Below are 20,441 nucleotides of genomic sequence, written 5' to 3' on the forward strand. Positions count from 1 at the left end.
GCATTTGAGAATTGGATGGATTAAAAAATCACTGGAAGTTTTGAATCGTAGAGTTTAAACTTTGATAAAGGTCCTGAGCATGAATGGCTTTGCTTCTATTTATAGATGAAGGTAAATCGACCCATTAGCTATGGCATTTCGTGCTCGATCTTACCATGACGGTCTTGAACTAACATTTAATTAGATTTCTTTTATACATAAAAAACAGAAAAAAGAGAATTACATAGATAAAAGGATCTCTAACTACCTGCCAATGAATTCATACAGCGTTAGCAAGTAAAGCAGTGAAGGGTGTTAAGACAGAGGGAGAGAATAATAATGACACTAAACCAAAGATTTGAGATGCTCTTTGGGATAAATAGTAAAAAATGAGATGATGGCTAGGCAATTAACATGAGGTGCCGTGAGCTTTTGAAATATTAAGTGATGGAATGGAGAACGTGGTGTTTGACTTTTGGTGGTGACAAGCCCTTTAGCCTAGGTAGGCTTTGGTTTATTTGAAAAGTTACGGGTAGCTAGAATGTTATACAATTAATGAAATTGGGCCAATTTGTAATAGCTTTTAGTTATTGGGCTAGATTTAAATAAGTCTGTTCTGTATTGCGAGCTGGCATTCACACATTTGAGCCTTGAGGTGTGGTATTCGGCTTTAAAAGGATTGGCCTTTCAGTTGTAACGGTAACAAAAGAAAGAAATGATTTGTACTTTCTTCTTCTCTCTACTGTTTATCCTTTCTTCTTCGTGCTTCCATGTCCAACGGTCAAGGTTGAGCCGATCCTTCCAAAACTTCAAGTTTGATTCCACAATTTGCATCTCCGATTTACGCAGCCGTAGTCGTCGTTGGAAGCAAGGTATTATAATGTTGGTAAATTAATTTTCAATTTTGGTTAGGGTTAGTTTTTTTGACGTTTAATTGCATGGCTGAAGCTCAGATCAGAATTATCAAATCGCTTTTAAATGCAAGATAGTAATATGCTACGGCTGTAGTTAGAAAGGAAAGTAAGCGAAAATCTTTGCGTTATTTTGATTTTTAAGATTAGAATAAAAACATGAGATCTAATGCTTTTCGTTAATTCTTAGTGTTGAATTTTCTATCAGGCCAATGCATTGCTTCTTGTCAATCTTTTTAAGTTTTGTTAGACTAGGTAATCTTGAAAATGTCGCACGATGAGCTCATCTAATTTTCATTTTAAGTAATGATAAGATGATGTTCTGCTGGTATTACTACAAGTAATGATAAGATGATGTTCTGAAAGGGATGGAAGTGGGAATGTCAACAATATAATCATCCTTGGCGAAACTGCCGGTGTGAGACCTTCTGTTTAACAACCGCAAAATGTCAGTGGACTAATATGCATTTCTTTTTCGTCGATTGTTTTCTTTTCCAGTAAGCAAAATATAGGACTTCTCCAATGTCAGCTTTAGTTTCTTGTGTGGTGATTGAATTCTGCAGATGGAATTAGTTCTACAGGTTGAATTGAAATTTTAATCACCCTTCTCTAGTAGTATGTAATGTACTATAAATGAATTGAAGTCACAAATCTCAATGCATACAACAGCGCATACGCCATTTTAGTGTAAGAAAGACGAAAAAATAACCCTTCTCAAGTAGAACTAATAGCTTTTCATCTAACTTTATTGAATATATTTGAAGTCGCAAATCTCTCTTAGGGTTTGATTTCATTGAAAAAGCACAAGTTTTTGCTTTCAAATCTAATTATAAAGGCCCCTTTTTTATTTTGTTGCTCTTGTTTTGGATGCGGGTTGTAAACTTCTGCAATTAGTATTGGCCATATGCTGCTGAGAAGTGTTATTTTGATATCATTTCTCTTCTGGGTTTGCATCATTGCATGCAATGTTACATGTGGTTCATTAGTTGTGTGTTTGATTTTTCTGTTTTGGTAAGAGATAGAATTTCTGTTAGATATAATTTGGTTATGCTGCGTTCTCTGTCACATCCATAATTTTGAAGCTATGGGATTTTCCTGTATCGAATTTCTGGTATTCAATTACCTAGACCGTATGTACTTTCTGGCTGCATCTACAGTGCTTTCTTTTGTTTTGCTTTTCAATTGGAGTGTCTGAAGGTTTACCAAGTCGTTTATTTTAGAATGAATATTGATTTGGATTCTGGATAATGAATCTTTGCTGTGGGAATAACGAATAAAAATCTTGGAAGGTGGATAGATTTCTGCTTATGTGTAGCCTTTGGATTAATCGGAATCATGTTTCATTCCCCTTATGTAATTATTAAAGGTAGAAGTGAGCAGTATTGTCTGATGATTATTGTGTCGTGAATCAGTCAATCATATTAGATGAGAGAGTAAATATAGCTGTCATCTGGAATTGATATGCCATCGTTAATTTGTCAATTTTGAATTGGTTTGAGTCTCCGACTCGTATTGGTTTGGACCATGCGTTTCAAAACAAATATATTGTATTTTCTAGATAAGAATTTCATTAATATGTAATGGCAAGAGAATCTCATTAACATAATTTTGTGTATTGTATTTTCTAGATAAGAATTTTTTTGTTTTATATTTGTGTTCAGGTTCTTTTCACTTTACTCCTCTTGATCATGGAGGGAGAAACATCGTGGTTTAGCCATTCCTTTGACAACATGGCAAGGCAGACTCCAGAGTATGATTCATTCTCACAACTCAGAAGGTAAGTATGATTCATTCTCAGAGATCATTGATGGAGGAAATAGAGAAGGGTAATTAAATTTTTTCTGGCCTTCGTACTTTAGGTTTATGTCCCATGCAATTGTGCGTTATCACTTGCCTCTTGCAATATTAGCTAGGTTGATCTCGTAGGTGAATTAACTCCGTTTCTTTCTGTTTCAGTTTACATTGTTGCGATTCTTTTCTTTTAATTGGAGAAAATTCTATGAAATATTTTTTATGGTCTAATATTTGCAACACATTACATAAACCACTCACCTTGATAATCATAAGCTTGGCAAAACAATTCACATCTATCTAAACTCCACACATCAACACTAACTACTCTTTCTCCGTCTCTCTTTATACTTATATATATAGAACTTAGCACTTTTTTTTTTGCATGCACTGCATACAAACTAGTTATATTAAACAGGAGCATTTAGGAGCATTTGGTTCCAATTGGCATTTAGGGGCATTAAACAAGAGCATCTGGTTCCAATTGGCATAAAAAAGCAAAGGTAAAAAAACCTTCCACGCAACTATACGATGAAGAATAAGCACCCTATATTGCTTATTCATATAAATGTGACCTAATATATATGAGTACAATGATCGAAAGAAAAAGTTAGTTTTTGCGTTCCGTGGGTTGGTAAGACCAAACAAAAAATTGATTTCTGGGTGCAAAGAGTAAACCCTGAACAATTATACGGAATGGAATTTGTTGTGGCTTCTAACTGGTTTTGTCCACAGTTGTGCAGTGTTGATATAGAACTAAAATCTGAAAATCAAATTAATTACTCTACGTGATATACATGATAGGTTTAGGATAATATATTGGGGTTAATTTGGAGAGAGTAATTAACAGGACATATTGCATATTGTTAAGATGAGTTGTCAGGGTAAAATAATAAAAGACTTGAATCAAAGTTTCAAACTAACAAATACGCTGATAAGGGACCGGAATTAAGCTAAATAAGCAAAGGAGAGAGAACAATAAGTTCACAAAAAGAATAAAGGTGAATCACTAAAAATCATTATTCATCAAAACCATCATTTTTATATCTCCAAAATATTTTTTGCATCCTAAACTGACATAGTTATAACTGGAAATTAAACAATACAAAATTAAGTAGAATAGTAAAAATGTGCCAGATTGTCAAATTAAGTATAATTAAACAAACAAGAATGTCATATTATTAAACAAACGAGAACGTCGAAACGACTACAAAACCGCAAGAGATTACATCGTGACTAACTTAACCTCATACTAAACTATAAGATATATTTATAGAGAGCAAAACTTATAAACTTTAATTCGGATGAACAAAACTCATATACCAAACTAACAACCAAACTCAAATAATCAAATAACCATAATACTAATATTTTTCAACGAGGAAAACATAGGGGGCGACATTGATCCATTTGAAGCATTATATGTGGACGAAAATGAGTTTCCCACGTGGCAGGGATTATTTGTGATCAAACCCTTCATTTTATCGAGTTTACTATCAGAAAACTTGGTTTGGTTACAACTGCCAGGTTGATTGAACTTGGTATAATTGGTAGAAGATCTTCACATGATGGTGCACTGAGTGGCAGCAAAGATATTTCCCAGGGCCAGTAGCATTTCTATCGTCTTCAATGCTTTCCTCCCGGCACTCTGAAAATTAATACGCGCACCCAAAAATGGTTACTGAGTCAGCAATTAAGAAGTCTAATATGTTAAGAATTTATATGCACGTATGTACGTATGTATGTATGTATGAGAATGCTAGGCTGTCCATAATAATAAGAAAGAGGGGAATGGCATCTAATTACATTTTTAGGCCTTGGATTAACGGGAACCATTGCATTGGATGCATGAGGTGTGAGTGGACGAGGAGGAGCTGGAGAAGACGAATTGCTTGTCTCCGATGTACTTCCATACTCGGGTGCCTTTGACTAGCATTACATAAAAATTGTTCAAGCAAATGGAAAACGAAGGAATTAGATATTGCTCATATGTAATATAGAACAATAGATGTAATATGATAAAACAAATGGAAACAAAAAGATGTAAAATAGAACGATATTATTCATATGTACCTCATTAGTGATTGACGCTGCTTGCTGGTTCAAAGTTGTCATCCTCTTGCTTTGAAGAAGCAGGAAGCTATCAAGGAATTTGTCGTGGCCATGGACATATTTGCCATCAGCATAACAAGCAGGGCAAACATTGAACGTGTTAGTGGCATCAGTGGCACAATCGTCAAAGCATTTGACACAAGCGAAATAAACTCCCTTGATAAATTTTTTGCACTGCCCGTTACAAAAAGGTTTTCCACTATAAATAATGTACAAGAGAGTCATCACGTCCATGAAATCAAGCTCTTCACGTCCTTCCTTCTTTAGTTCGTCGAAAAAAAGGGAGTTACACAGATGCTCGTAATCTCCATGCCTCTCCATGTATTCCGTGAACTCTTGCAAGCTCACTCGGTCGTTCTTGTCTAGATCCATTTCGTAGAAAGACTCATCTGCCAACCGTTGAACATCCGTCGACGCATACTTGTAGTATGCAAATGCTGTTTGGCGCAAATCCTCCATTTTAAAACTATCTTCTTGATTCTCAGATGTGGATTTGAGTTGCACTCAGGGAAGTCAGAATGTGGTGTTATATAGACACACTATGGATTAGGGCTTTAGGTAGCTTAAATATTACGTGCAACTTGCATTCAGAATGAGGTTAGGTTCAACGAACTTTCGCATTTGATGTCACTCATAAGTAGCTTAAATATTACGTGCAACTTTTCATTGAAAACAAACAAAAAAGCCAGTTACTTTTAGGTTCATGCTAATTGTTTATACAACGCGTTTTGATTGTAATGTAATTTTTTTTTTTCAATTTGTAATTGTAGATGATTTCTCTCTTTATTTTTATTTGATGTCACATGTTATTCATTTCATTAAAATTATTGATTTGATTGGTGTAACGTTTTTTTCGAAATTCGAAGTTTTCTTTGTTTTGACTCTAGTTTCATAATAGTTAAATTAACGATTTTCTTGACTAACTAATTGCGTTGACTCTAGTTTCACTCGGTCATTCCCGTCAAGATCCATCTCGTAGAAAAAACTCATCTACCAACCGTTGAATTTCCGTCGACGCATCCTTGTAGCATGCAAATGCTGTTTGGCGCAAATCCTCCATTTTAAAACTATCTTCTTCATTCTTATATATGGATTTGAGTTGCACTCAGGGAAGTCAGAAAGTGGTGTGTGTGCGCGTAATATTATGGATCAGGGTTTTGTGACTAATTACGTCACTCATTACGTGAGTCATGTGACTTGTGACTAATTACGTCACTAAGTACCGGCAATATATAAGGTCTGTAGCATTAGCCATGTGACTTGTGAGTCGTCACTAATTACGTCACTGATTGAGTCGTCACTAATTACGTCATTGATTACGTGCTAAAGAAGGTCGGCAGCATTTGTCATCGGTAGTGGGGTCTTCAAACTTGAAGCTTCCAAACGATACGGAGCTTTATTACGTGCTACTTTCATTGAAAAAAAAAAAGTGTTACTTTTAGGTAAGGCTAATTGTTTATACAACACGTTTTGATTGTAATATAATTTTTCGTTTCAATTTATAACGTGGATAATCTTTCTCTTTATTTTTATTTGGTGCCACATGTTATTTATTTCATTAAAATTATTGATTTGATTGGTGTAATGTTTTTTTTCGAAATTCGAAGTATTTTTTATTTTGACTATGGTTTCACAATAGTCAAATTAACGATTTTCTTAACTAACTAATTGAGTTGAGACACCAAATCAAACTACAAGAAAAAAAAGTCACAATTTGCAAGTTCAAAAAGAAAAATAAAAGATTAATGAGACATTATAAATGAAAAAGCCTTTCAACTAATCCAATCTAATGCAGATATATCACTAGGACCGCCATTGTATAAGTTAAGGGAAAATACCAATATGTATAAAGTGAGAGTTTTTCTTTTAAATTCTCTATGGTGTGTGGTTGTACTCTGAACTTGCAGGACAAGTACTCGCTTATCATTAACCGACTTCAATAATTGAGGGATGCCGACAAGATCCAATTGAGAATAAGTTTTTTATTTGTCCACGAAAATGGTAAATATGGATTGAAACTTGAAAGTTTGCTAAACAAAAAGAAGGAATAGACTAATGGTCAATGTAGTTGATTCGAAATTTCATTATATTTGGCAGTCCTGGTTGTCCGCATTCATAGAAAAAGAATATGCTTTCCCGACGACCTAGACATAAAAAAAGTCACACAAATTGCTAGTTCTTTCAAGTATTACGTAATCTAATCTAATGCAGATATATCACTGCGACCGTCATTGTATAAATTAAAAGAAAATGCCAATATGTAAAGAATTATTAGTATAGTATAAAGTGAGAGTTTTGCTTTTAAAATTTTACGGGGTTTGGTTGTACTATGAACTTGCATGACAAGTAGTCTAAAATGTGTACTTCGTCTCATCTACTCGTTTTTCATTAACTAACTTCAATAATTGAGCGATGTAGGCAAGATCCAATTGAGAATATTTTTTTTATTTGTCCACGAAACTATGGTAATATGGCTGAAACTTGAAGGTTTGCCAAATAAAAAGATAGAATCGCACTAACGGTCAATGTAGTTTACTCGAAATTTCATTTTGGTCATTGTATTGGCAGTACTAGTAGTCCACACTTCAGAAAAAGAAATTATACTTTCCCGACGACCAACACACTATAGCCTATAGGTTGGTATCAGAAACGACCCAGACACCAAACAAAGCCTTGTATGCGATTAGCAATTTTATGTAGAGTAATGTTACACTTACCATCTATTTGTATCATCTTTTTAATAGAGATAGAGCCACCAAACATATGGGTACTATCTCTATTAGAGAGATGATACATATAAATGGTAAGAATAACATCTTTTATTCCTATAATCAAATTGTATCAGCTGTCGTAGATTCTTAATTAATATGTTAGTGCCTGGGCCTAAAATACTGGGTCTAGGTCGAAGGTGGATGGTTCAAGTTGGAAAAAAGATGTAAAATAGAACGATACTATCCATAAGTACCTTATTAGTGACTGACGTTGCTCGTTGGTTCAAAACTGTCATCCTCTTACTTTGAAGAAGCAGGAAGCTATCTAGGAGTTTGTCGTGGCCATGGACATATTTGCCTTCAGAATAACAAGCAGTGCAAACATTGAATGTGTTGATGGCATCAGTGGCATAATCGTCAAAGCATTTGACACAAGCGAAATAAACTCCCTTGATAAATTTTTTGCACTGCCCGTTACAAAAAGGTTTTCCACTATAAACAATGTAGAAGAGAGTCATCATGTCCACGAAATCAAGCTCTTCATGTCCTTCCTTCTTCAGTTCGTCGAAAAAAAGGGAGTTACACAGATGCTTGCAATCTTCATACCTCTCCATGTATTCCGTGAACTCTTGCAAGCTCACTCGGTCATTCCCGTCAACATCCATTTCGGAGAAAAACTCATCTACCAACCGTTGAATTTGCTTCGACGCATCCTTGAAGTATGCAAGTGCTATTTGGCGCAAATCCTCCATTTTAAAACTATGTTCTTGATTCTTAGATATGGAATTGAGTTGCACTCAGGGAAGTCAGAATGTGGTATATATACTATGGATGAGGTTAGGTTTCAAGGAACTTTCGCTTGTGATGTGCCTAATTACGTGCTATATATGGTCGGTAGCATTAGTCTTCGGTGGTGGGGTTTCGTCTTCAAACTTGAAGCTTCCAAACAATAAGAAGCTGAATTACGTGCTACTTTCATTGAAAACTTAAAAATAAAAAAAAGCGTATTACTTTTAGGTAAGGCTAATAATTTATACAATGCGTTTTGATTGTAATGTAATTTTTTGCTTCAATTTGTAATTGTGGGTGATTTCTCTCTTTATTTTTATTTGGTGTCACATGTTATTCATTTCATCAAAATTATTGATTTGATTGGTGTAACGTTTTCTTTGAAATTCGAAGTTTTTTTTTTGTTTTGACTCTAGTTTCACAATAGTTAAACTAACGATTTTCTTGAATAACTAATTGAGTTGAGACACCAAATCAAAGTACAGGAAAAAAAAGTCACAATTTGCAAGTTCAGAAAAAAAAAAGAAAAAGAAAAAAGATTAATGAGGCATATAAATGAAAAAGCCTTTCAAGTAATTCGTAATCCAATCTAATGCAGATATATTAAAAATATATTTCTCATTGATTAAAAGATTTACATTTGGGTATTTATACAAATCAGTTAATAAACATTAGTTATTAACAAACGTAACTAATTAACCTTAATCTATGATTAGTTATAATGCAGTTACAACAAACAAAACTTCTACACTAAGTAACTGTTGACTCTACTGCTGACTGTATTGATGACTTGGACTGTTGAGAATGATATGTCTCTTTACACCCCCTCAAGCTGAACGGAGGAGTACCAAGGGAAAGCTTGGATTTGAGAAGCTGAAATCGAGCTTTGGACAAGGATTTGGTATGAATATCTGAAATTTGGTGATGACTGGGAACAAATCGAACTTGAAGGAGAGAAGCTAAGACTAGTTCCCGAATATAGTGATAGTCAATTTCGACGTGTTTGGTTCTAGCATGGAAAACAGGATTAGATGTTAGAGAGATGGCAGATACATTGTCACACCAAAGCACAAGAACTTTAGAAAGAGGAAATGCTATGTCCTTGAAGAGTTTGCAAATCCAAGTAACCTCTGCAGATGTGTGTGTGCCAAAGGCTAATAGTTTATACAATACGTTTTGATTGTAATATAATTTTTCGCTCCAATTTGTAACTGTGGGTGATTTCTCTCTTTATTTTTATTTGGTGTCACATGTTATTCATTTCATCAAAATTATTGATTTGATTGGTGTAACGTTTCTTCGAAATTCGTAGTTTTTTTTTTGTTTTGACTCTAGTTTCACAATAGTCAAACTAACGATTTTCTCGAATAACTAATTGAGTTGAGACCCTAAATCAAACTACAGGAAAAAAAAAGTCACAATTTGCAAGTTCAGGAAAAAAAAGGGATTAATGAGACATATAAATGAAAAAGCCTTTCAAGTAATTCGTAATCCAATCTAATGCAGATACATCATTGCGGCCGCCATTGTATAAGTTAAGAGAAAGTACCAATATGTAATGAATTATTAGTATAAAGTGAAAGTTTTGCTTTTAAATTTTCTATGGGGTTTAGTTGTACTCTGAACTTGCAGTACAAGTAGTCTAAGGCCCTATTTGGCAGATCAAATAAAGGATCAGATAGGACTAGTTATACAGACTTGGGTGTTTGGCGTTCACTCATACTAAATAAGCGCCTGATTAATTTAACCGGTCTGCTTATTTAACACGGTATACGCTTGTTTAATAAAACCAACCAAAAGGCTCGGAAGCTCCAACTCGTAACCAGATCTCAGTTAGGTTAAGGTTTGACTCACCAACTCGGAAGCCTCGACTCGGTGAGTTCTAGATTGACGATTTTCAGACCGAGTCACGGCGTTTTAAGACTCAGGGAAGCCTCTACACAACTCCCCGAGGTTCCTAAGACAAGTTTGAGGAAGTTTTGACATGAAACCACCCAATTTCAAGAAGTCTTAGCTTTGGCCGTACCTTTCAAGGCATTTTCAAACCACCTCCGTCCACTTTTTGGACTTCAAAAAGGTATAACGCGATTATACTCTACATAAGCTTCATTTCCATATTAATTTTGGGAAAAAATGGTTGAGAAATGAAGAAGATATGGAGGTTTGAAACTTTACCCAGAAACTGGTGAAAATTTCCAAATTCCGTTGAGTTCAGACAACGGCGGATGACGGTGACCGGCAAGGACCACCGGAGAAGACGACGGAATATTTCGTCAACTTTGACGGAATATTTCGTCAACTTTGACGAAATATTCTAACGGCGTCGGGTAACGCCGTTAACTTCTGTTACCTTTTAACGGAATATTCTTAACGGTCGTTAGGCCTCCGTCAGCTCTGCGTGGCTGGCGCGTGTGGCCGTGCCATAGTCGCAGCGTGGCGGCGCGTCCAGCATCCAAAAATTATTCTAAATTTTTGTGTAGATCCGTGACGTCGAGTGGATCAATTTCGTATATTCAAACCCTATGTTTGAACAATCTACGGAGGTTTTATTTAAGTTTCCGTTTATGTGTTATTAACCTAAGTTAATTAGTAATTTCACATATAGGGGAAACGTATCCCAAGGACGTACGGGGTCAATCAAGGCTCGGAGGCTTCGTTTCGACTGCATATCTGTGAGTGGGCAGTTTACTTATATATATATATATATATATATATATATGAATTATAGTTTCTACAAATGCATTTAAATGGATTTACGCCTATTATGCCATAATTTTAGTTTAGTTTGGTAAATGTTGCTTTTTGATTGGAATTATAAAATGGCTATGGCATATTCATATGCATTTTACCTGCTTATATATATAGTACTGTGGTAGAATACTAAAATGATTCTACGTCACGCGTAGGTAAATTCAAGTGAGTTTATTATATTGATTCAAATTGTATGGCATTCATATATTCATATAGTTAGCTCATCATTACTACACCCCGGTGTTAGTGCTCCTGCTCGGGGCCAAGGCCAGCCTTCACGTGTATGTTCACCTCTTGCACCGCATGCTCATCTTGGATCCAAGTTAGGTGTTAGCCTGTCGTACAGGTCAGGTGACTGCGTTTAGCGCAAGCTTCACGTGATCGTAGCGCTAGAACGTATATTATTATATCACGTAGCCTGTCATGTTAGGTGACTCCGACTTGTGTGCTAATATAGATTGATGAGCCATAGGTGACTCTGACTTGCGTGCTAGTATATTTGTCAAGCACATGCCTATATTTCTATTGTTGTGAATTATTCCTGTTGTGGCATATTTCTAATATATATTGTTGGTATACATTAAATCTTCATACTTATATGTAGTATGATTTTAAGGAAACTATACTTGTTTTACGGCGATGAGTTAGTATGTTCGAAAACGAAGGTTTTTGTACAAAACGTTGTTTTGCTGACCCACTCAACTTTATTTTTCGTCCCTCCAGGTTTAATGGGTTTGCTTACGTGTAAACGAGGATTCTAGCAAATCTTAGGAGATGGTTATCTTTAGTGGTATAACCCTCATCCTATTTACTATACTGTCTTATGCTCTGACATCACGTGTGAAATGGGTTCAATCCTGCTCACCCGCGCATTCTTTTGATTAGACACTTTTAGGTTTAAATTTATTCACATCATTTTTCCACTACACTTCACTTTATGGCCTCGTCATCGTCCTGGTCCGTCGGTCAACACAACACTTTATGGCCTCGTCACCGTCCAGGTCCGTCGGTCAGCACAACTCGATTTTGGAGTCCAAGTAGACATTCCAGGTCGGAATGTGTCAAAAATTAACAAGAAGTTTGTGAGAAGTAAAAAATATTGTTTGCAAAGGACAACCCATTAAAAGGTACGTCAAAAGTAAAACAGACGTGCACAAGTTTTTTATACGCCTCGAAAATCGATGACTTTAGGTTTTCAGTGTGATGTTCACTTATTTTTGTCTTGAACTAAAATGAACAATAGAAAAAGACGATAAATGTTTTTAATCATCTCATTCCTGAATTAAAGTGAAATACACTTAAAATATGAAGAAATAGTAAACTAGCTAGTAAGATTTTTAACCATAAGAGGCAAGACAATACTAAACAAGGCCGGAAAACTTAGTGGAAAACATTGGATTCACTAGTAAGATTTGATATTGAGCTGGATGAAGTAGGAAAAATTGGACCTTGGAGACGAAAAAACTTGGTGGAAATTATACTATGGAGTAGTAGAGTAGTAAACAATTTTGATCAGTGTGATCGTTTGGGAGTTGACTTTGGATAGCATTTGAGAATTGGATGGATTAAAAAATCACTGGAAGTTTTGAATCGTAGAGTTTAAACTTTGATAAAGGTCCTGAGCATGAATGACGGTCTTGAACAAACATTTAATTAGATTTGTTTTATACATAAAAGACAGAAAAAAGAGAATTACATAGATAAAAGGATCTTTAACTACCTGCCAATAAATTTGTACAGCGTTAGCAAGTAAAGCAGTAAAAGGTGCTAAGATAGAGGGAGAGAATAATAATGACACCAAACCAAAGACTTAAGATGCTTTTTGGGATAAATAGTAAAAAATGAGATGATGGCTAGGCAATTAGCATGGGGGTGCCGTGAGAGCACTTCCACCGGAGGTGGAATAGCCCAGCACCCTGTCCAAAACAAAGGCCAACTCCCTGTCCAAGTGCTCCAGCCCGCAAAACAGCCTGGCACCCAACCCACGCCAGGCAACAGGCCAACCCATTTCGGACAGACCCAGAAGCCAACCTATTTGGCTGGCGCGTGCAGAACACTTGCGACTGGGCGCGGGTAAGAGACAAGGGTGCAGGCGGCGGGGCCCGCTTGTCAGCCCACTTGTGTTTACCCAGATGAGGGCTACGTGGCCCTCCTCAGAGTTGTTGGATTTCCAACGGTAAAAAAAATTTAAATTTGACTTTTAAAATGGATCATCCGATCACAAATCAACAGTCCACGTTTTTTTCACCAAAAATAAAAATAAAACAAAAAAAAAAGGCCCAACGGTCAGAATTTTGACCATTGGCCACGTGGCAGCTTGTTGGCTGTTGGATTTGAATATTTTTCAAATCCAACGGTCCAGATTAATTACAACATTAAAATTTATTAAAAATTGTGATTTTTTTTTAAAATATAGAAAAATTTTAAAAAATTATTATTTTTTTTCTATAAATACCTAACCCTCATCTTCCACCTTACACCATATTTCAATATTTTCTACACTTTCTACATTTGAATATTTTGTACACTTTGAGAGAAAAAAATGACTTCGCGGAAGCTCATTGAAGATGTTACGTTGTGTGAATGTTGGGTTCACACTACTCATGACCCGATTACGGGTAATGAGATGGATAAGCGAGAAATGTGGAGTAAAATTACGATATTGTTTTGCGATGTACATGGAAAAGATGCCAGATCTAGTCGAGGTCTTCAAGGTCATTGGAAAAAACTCAATGCATCCTTTACTTGTTGGAAAAATGCCATCTCTCATGCTTCCGGTAATCTATGTAGTGGGAAAAGTTTAGCGGATCAGGTAACAATATTTTTATTTATTTATATGCATTCCACCCACATCAATATTTTAATTTATTTAATTTCATATGTAATTTCTTATGCAATTTTTATGTAATTTCTTATGTAATTTTTATGTAATTTATATGCATTCCACGCCCATCAATATTTTAATTTATTTATTTGTGTTACACCCGTATTTTTTAATACTATCTTATCCCACATTTTTATAGACACTACAAGCACAAGCATTCTACAATGCAAAGAACCGTAACAAATCATTCAACAAATGGGAATGTTGGCAAATTGTCAAAGATTGCCCTAGATACAAAATTGTGGCAACCGGTCCAGAAGTTGTCATGCACAGTATGGGTCTACACAGTTCGCCAGAAGCAGACACGGCCGAACAAGAAGCCAACACATTTGAAGACACGGAAGGGACGCCTGAAAAAGTGCCGAAGACCCAACCGACTCGTCAGTCTCTCAGGCCTCAAGGTAAAAAGGCATCAAAGAAAAAAGGTAGTTCTTCCAAAAATGACTACACTAAATATATGGAGGAACTTGCTCACCAAGGTGAACTGAACATGGCATGGGAAAAGGCTAGAGATGAGGAAAAAGCTACTGCTATGGCAGCAATAATAGCAGCTACTGAGGCTCGTGATGCGGCGGCTGAGAGACAAATAGAAATAGTTAATCGAGAGAACGAGATGATTAGAGAAGCACTTCATCTAGAGAATGAGATGCTTAGAGAAGAAAGGATGGCTCAAGCAAATCGTGACACTATGAACAAGTCTCTAGTAGGACTGTCTCCGAATTCAAAATATTTTTGGACATCAGAAAAAAGTGATGTCGTGCGAAGAAGGCGTGCAAGAGATGCCGAAACAAGTCAAGGGGGTTCTAGCTACAAAAATCCTAGCAACAAAGATCCTAGCACCACATATCCTAACTCCACAGACTTTGTATAATTTCGTATTTATTTGTACTACTTTATTTAATTTGTTATGTAATTTCTTAACATTTTTAGAACTTTATTTAATTTCTTATGTAATTTCTTATTTATTTTTAGAACTTTATTTAATTTCTTATGTAATTTTTGTACTTTATTTAAACATTTGAATAAGATTACATAAACTCACCAAATAAACATTTAAAAAAAAACACCAAATAAAATTACATAACCTCACCATATAAACTTAAAAAAAAAAAAAAAAAAACATTAAATAAGATTACTTAAAAAACAATACACTTTATTCTTCAACCACAAGCCTTATTTTAATTATCTTCCCCTTCGTGCAATCCCCACTGGTGGTCAATCAAGTCATTCTGGCAGGTTATGTGCCAGTATGGCTCTTGCAATGAAGTGTACCGCTGAACGATCAATTCATTGTAATGTCCATCCCGTTTCAACGGCTCGTGTTGCACGAGATCTTCGGTCCGGTCATAAGCATAGTAGATTTGTGTTCTTGAGTTGTTCATCGGATCCGGCTCGTATTCATCGACGGCATCATAATCATACTTGTCTTCAACAATCATGTTGTGGAGAATAATACACGTCATCATGATGGATCGAAGAGCCTCGACATCAAACATTCTAGTTGCAGCCCTAACAATCGCCCAACGAGCTTGCAGAATACTAAAACAACGCTCGACATCCTTCCTACATCCTTCTTGACACTTTGCCAAGTGTTTTTCTTTTTCACTCTGTGGATGTGGCACTGTTTTGACAAATATTGACCATCTTGGGTAAATGCCATTTGCAAGGTAGTATGGTCCCTCGTATTTATTAACATTAACCCAATATGTGCATCTCGGCCCATTTCCTTGTAGCAGTTCGTCAAACACTGGAGATTGAGCAAGGACATTTAGGTCATTCTGAGCTCCTGGAACACCAAAAAAAGCATGCCAAATCCATGTATGAAAAGAAGCCACCGCTTCCAAAATGATGTTTTTGGCTCATTTTCTGTCGCCATAAGCTCATTGCCACGCACTTGGACAGTTTTTCCAAGTCCAATGCATGCAGTCGATGCTTCCAATCATGCCAGGGAAACCTCACATCACACCCTTCCTCAGAAGCCTTCGCATGTCCCTTGGCGTGGGTTTCCGAAGGTACTCATTGGTGTAGAGGGCTTTAATTGCAGAGTAAAACCGCATCAGGGACTCTAAAATAGTTGTTTTTCCCATCCTTGCAATCTCATCCACTTGATCTGCAGATGTTCAATATGCAAGCATTCGCAAGGCAGCCGTAATTTTTGGCTCAGGAATAAGACCTAGAACATGAAAAGCATGCTCTTTTTGCACAAAATATGGATCATGGTTGCCAACAGCACTCATGATTTTATCGAACAAACTTCGTTGCATTCTAAAACGACGTCTAAAAACATGATCAGGGAAAACGCTGTTGGGAATAAAATAATCTTCCAAGAGATCTTTACCTCGTCTTTCCCTTATTCTATCAATGTTTGCCACACTTCTAGGTTTGGCTATCTGACCCACAGTTTTCATGATACGGCGGGAATGTGAGGTCCTCCGCCTTCTATGGTGATCATCCTCATCCTCCTCCATTGCGAAGGCCTCATCTCCACCTCCACCTTTGTCAAGATTGACCATTTCATCCTGTTGTGCCAACAACCTTTTCTGCTGCTCTTGCAACTATTTATACACTCTCCTTGAAGAAGACATTGTAAGAACTCAAGATTTGAAAACGATAAAGAAGAATTCTGAGCTAAAAAAAAGGATTGAGTTTAGTGTGAGGATGGATGTAAGGTTTATATGGACAAAAAAAAAGAGAAGATGAGGTTTTGGACAATGCCTCGTGGCACTACGTGATTGGTTGAAAATCTTATCAAAATCTTGGATAAATTATTGTAAACAGGTAGTGACACGTGGTGTGTCAGGATTGGTTGAAAATCTTATCAGAAATCTATCTACAAAATGTACGTTCGAATAATGACACGTGGCATGACAAGATTGGTTAAAAATCTTATCGAAATCTTACCTAAATTATTGTAAACAGGAAGTGACATGTGGCTTGTAGGGATTGGTTGAAAATCTTAGCGGAAATCTATTCACAAAATAGTACGTTCGGATAATGACACGTGGCGTGACGAGATTGGTTAAAAATCTTATTCGAAATCAAAACTATTTTTTTAAATTTATTATTTTATAAAAAAATTATTTGATATTTTAAATGGACTGGGTGCCAGCGCATTTTGTAGGGGTGGAGATCATTTGTGCCAGTGCATTTTTAGACTGGGTGCCAGCACATTTTTTTTGGGGTGGAGATGCTTTGGCCTATTACTGTTCATTAGGGTCTATTACTGTTCACTGAAGTGGATAAATGGGTTGGGTGCTAGCGCAAAGTCTTTAGGGGTGGAGTTGCTCTCAGCTTTTGAAATATTAAGTGATTCATCCCTTAACCTTCTTTAATATGAATTGGAAAGATTGAACAAAGAAACAGGTCATCACCTCCACCTCGTGCTTGCCTGCCATGTGTCCGAATCCTGAAACCGCTCTTGGTGCTATTTTCATTCAAGATCAAGCCTCGATGGCCATTGAAGAGATCACAAGTCCGATTCAAAATCAAGTGTTCACCACCGTTGAATCAAATTTAGCTCCAGATAAAAGGAGTAAGTTCAGACCTTTGGATGAGACCAAAAAGCCCTCTAGCCCAGTTCAAGATTAAGCCTGTGGAAAATCAACGATTGGAGGACTAGAAAATCTTCGAGTCGAATTCAAGATCAAGCCCCGATGGCCCTTGAAGAAATTTCCAGCCCAATTCAAAATCAAGCCTCAACGACCCTTAGATCGACATCTACATTAAGGGACTTCAAAACGCATCTTCTACACGTGACAAGCACATGTATACGACGCGCCTTGAAGTGGGGGCATTTGTAGACATTGAAATTTTAGTGAAATAAATGTTGACCAATGCATTAAAATTACAACCTTTATTCATTTCACCTACATCACACACTCATTTCACCCACATCACACACTTACTTCACCTACCAACTCCACTCATTTCACCTACATCACCAAAAAAAATGGATGGTGGTGATTCACTCTCAAAGTCTATAAATAGGCTTCTCCATCAAGGGATAAAAAGAGGAAAGGAGACCAATTCACATCACACCAAAACCTTGAAGCTTTGAAACTCTAAAGCTCTCAAGCAAATCCCGAATGATCAAGAAAGCCCTCTTCGTTCTTCGTCAAATTCTCTTTTAAGATCAATCCCAAAAGCCCTTAAAGATTCGTTCATCAACTATTCATCTTAAGATCAAGCCCCAACGGCCATTTGGATCAACAAAACCAACAAATCCACATACCCTTTCTTCAAGATCAAGTCCAAAACCCCTTGAAGATCCGTTCATCAACCGTTCATCAACCGTTCATCCTAAGATCAAGTCCCGACAACCCTTTGGATCAACAACATCAACAAATCCGCACAACTGTTCATCCCTAAACCAAGCCCCGATGACCCTTTGGATCAACAACTTATTCACAGATCTACACTTACGAAGATAGAATCAGAGGGTCAAATTGTAAAAGAGATTGTAACCCCAAAATCATTAATACAAAATATATTTTGTACACGTGTTCTTGTTTCAGGAAAATTTGTGTTCATAAACGCCGTTAACTTCTGTTACCTTTTAATGGAATATTCCTAACGGTTGTTAGGCCTCCGTCAGCTCTGCATGGCTGGTGCGTGTGGCTGTGCCATAGCCAGGGAGTGGCGGCGCGTCCGGCATCCAAAAAATATTCTGAAATTTTGTGTAGGTCTGTGACGTCGAGTGGATCGATTTCGTATATACAAACCCTATGTTTGAACAATGTATGGAGGTTTTATTTAAGTTTCCGTTTATGTGTTATTAAACTAAGTTAATTGGTAATTTCACATATAGGGGAAACGTATCCCAAGGACGTATGAGGTCAAGTAAGGCTCGGAGGCTTCGTTTCGACTGCATATTTGTGAGTGGGCAGTTTACTTATATATATATATATATATATATATATATATGAATTATAGTTTCCACAAATGCATTTAAATGGATTTACGCCTATTATGCCATAATTTTAGTTTAGTTTGGTAAATGTTGCTTTGTGATTGGAATTAAAATGGCTATGGCATATTCATACGCATTTTACCTGCTTATATATATAGTACTGTGGTAGAATACTAAAATGATTCTACGGCACGCGCAAGTAAATTCAAGTGAGTTTATTATATTGATTTGAATTGTATGGCATTCATTTATTCATATAGTTAGCTCATCATTACTACACCCTGGTGTTAGTGCTTTCGCTCGGGGCCAGGGCCAGCCTTCACGTGTATGTTCACCTCTTACACCGCATGTTCATCTTGGATCCAAGTTAGATGTTAACCTGTCGTACAGGTCAGGTGATTGCACTTAGCGCAAGCTTCACGTGATCATAGCACTAGAACGTATATTATTATTACACCCAGCCTGTCACGTTAGGTGACTCCGACTTGTGTGCTAATATAGATTGATGAGCCATAGGTGACTCCGACTTGCGTGCTAGTATATTTGTCAAGCACATGCCTATATTTCTATTGTTGTGAATTATTCCTGTTTTGGCATATTTCTATTATATATTGTTGGTATGCATTAAATCTATATATTGTTGGTATGCATTAAATCTTCATACTTATACGTAGTATGATTTTAAGAAAACTATACTTGTTTTACGACGATGGGTTAGTATGTTCGAAAACAAAGGTTTTTGTACAAAACGTTGTTTTGCTGACCCACTCAACTTTGTTTTTCGTTCCTTCAGGTTTAATGGGTTTGCTTACGTGTAAACGAGGATTCTGGCAAATCTTAGGAGATGGTTATCTTTAGTGGTATAACCCTCATCCTATTTACTATACTGTCTTATGCTCTGACATCACATGTGAAATGAGTTCAATAGCGCTCATCCACGCATTCTTTTGATTAGACACTTTTAGGTTTAAATTTATTCACATCCTTTTTCCACTACACTTCACTTTATTGTCTCGTCACCGTCCAGGTCCGTCCGCCAACACAACTCGATTTTGGAGTCCAAGTAGACATTCCGGGTCGGAATGTGTCAAAAATTAACACGAAATTTGTGAGAAGTAAAAAATATTGTTTGAATAGGACAACCCATTAAAAGGTACGTCAAAAGTAAAATAGACGTGCACAAGTTTTCTATATGCCTCGAAAATCGATGACTTTGGTTTTCAGTGTGATGTTCACTTATTTTTGTCTTGAACTAAAATGAACAAAAGAAAAAGAAGATAAATGTTTTTAATCATCTCATTCCTGAATTAAAGTGAAATACACTTAAAATATGAAGAAATAGTAAACTAGCTAGTAAGATTTTTAACCGTGAGAGGCAGGACAATGCTAAACAAGGCCGGAAAACTTAGTGGAAAACATTGGATTCACTAGTAAGATTTGATATTGGACTGGATGAAGTAGGACAAATTGGACCTTGGAGACGAAAAAACTTGGTGGAAATTATACTACGGAGTAGCAGAGTAGTAAACAATTTTGATCAGTGTGATCGTTTTGGAGTTGACTTTGGATAGCATTTGAGAATTGGATGGATTAAAAAATCACTG

At 36.4% G+C, this 20,441-nt stretch overlaps 2 protein-coding genes and 1 long non-coding RNA gene across 3 annotated transcripts; 1 reads left to right on the forward strand and 2 right to left on the reverse strand.

Moving 5' to 3' along the window:
* The first annotated feature begins 1,248 nt into the window (after positions 1 to 1,248).
* LOC125472788 lies at positions 1,249 to 2,897 on the forward strand. Its single transcript, XR_007254683.1, has 2 exons — positions 1,249 to 1,338; positions 2,552 to 2,897. It is a non-coding gene; the product is annotated as an uncharacterized LOC125472788 (long non-coding RNA).
* A 1,328-nt stretch (positions 2,898 to 4,225) lies between these two features.
* Positions 4,226 to 5,461, reverse strand: LOC125472784. Its single transcript, XM_048574629.1, has 3 exons — positions 4,755 to 5,461; positions 4,488 to 4,610; positions 4,226 to 4,329 (listed from the first exon to the last, which is right to left on the reverse strand). Exons 1-3 carry the CDS (start codon positions 5,250 to 5,252, stop codon positions 4,243 to 4,245), a joined length of 708 nt encoding a protein of 235 aa, XP_048430586.1. The 5' UTR covers positions 5,253 to 5,461; the 3' UTR covers positions 4,226 to 4,242.
* Positions 5,462 to 6,877: 1,416 nt separating this feature from the next.
* LOC103933660 lies at positions 6,878 to 8,256 on the reverse strand. The gene is made up of 2 exons (XM_048574602.1): positions 7,759 to 8,256; positions 6,878 to 6,937 (listed from the first exon to the last, which is right to left on the reverse strand). Exons 1-2 carry the CDS (start codon positions 8,254 to 8,256, stop codon positions 6,878 to 6,880), a joined length of 558 nt encoding a protein of 185 aa, XP_048430559.1.
* Positions 8,257 to 20,441: the final 12,185 nt, after the last annotated feature.

This window comes from the organism of the source record quoted next, unplaced genomic scaffold, assembly GCF_019419815.1.
Source record: "Pyrus x bretschneideri cultivar Hongxiangsu unplaced genomic scaffold, Pyrus_bretschneideri_v1 Contig73, whole genome shotgun sequence".
In the NCBI taxonomy this organism is placed as follows: Eukaryota; Viridiplantae; Streptophyta; class Magnoliopsida; order Rosales; family Rosaceae; genus Pyrus; species Pyrus x bretschneideri.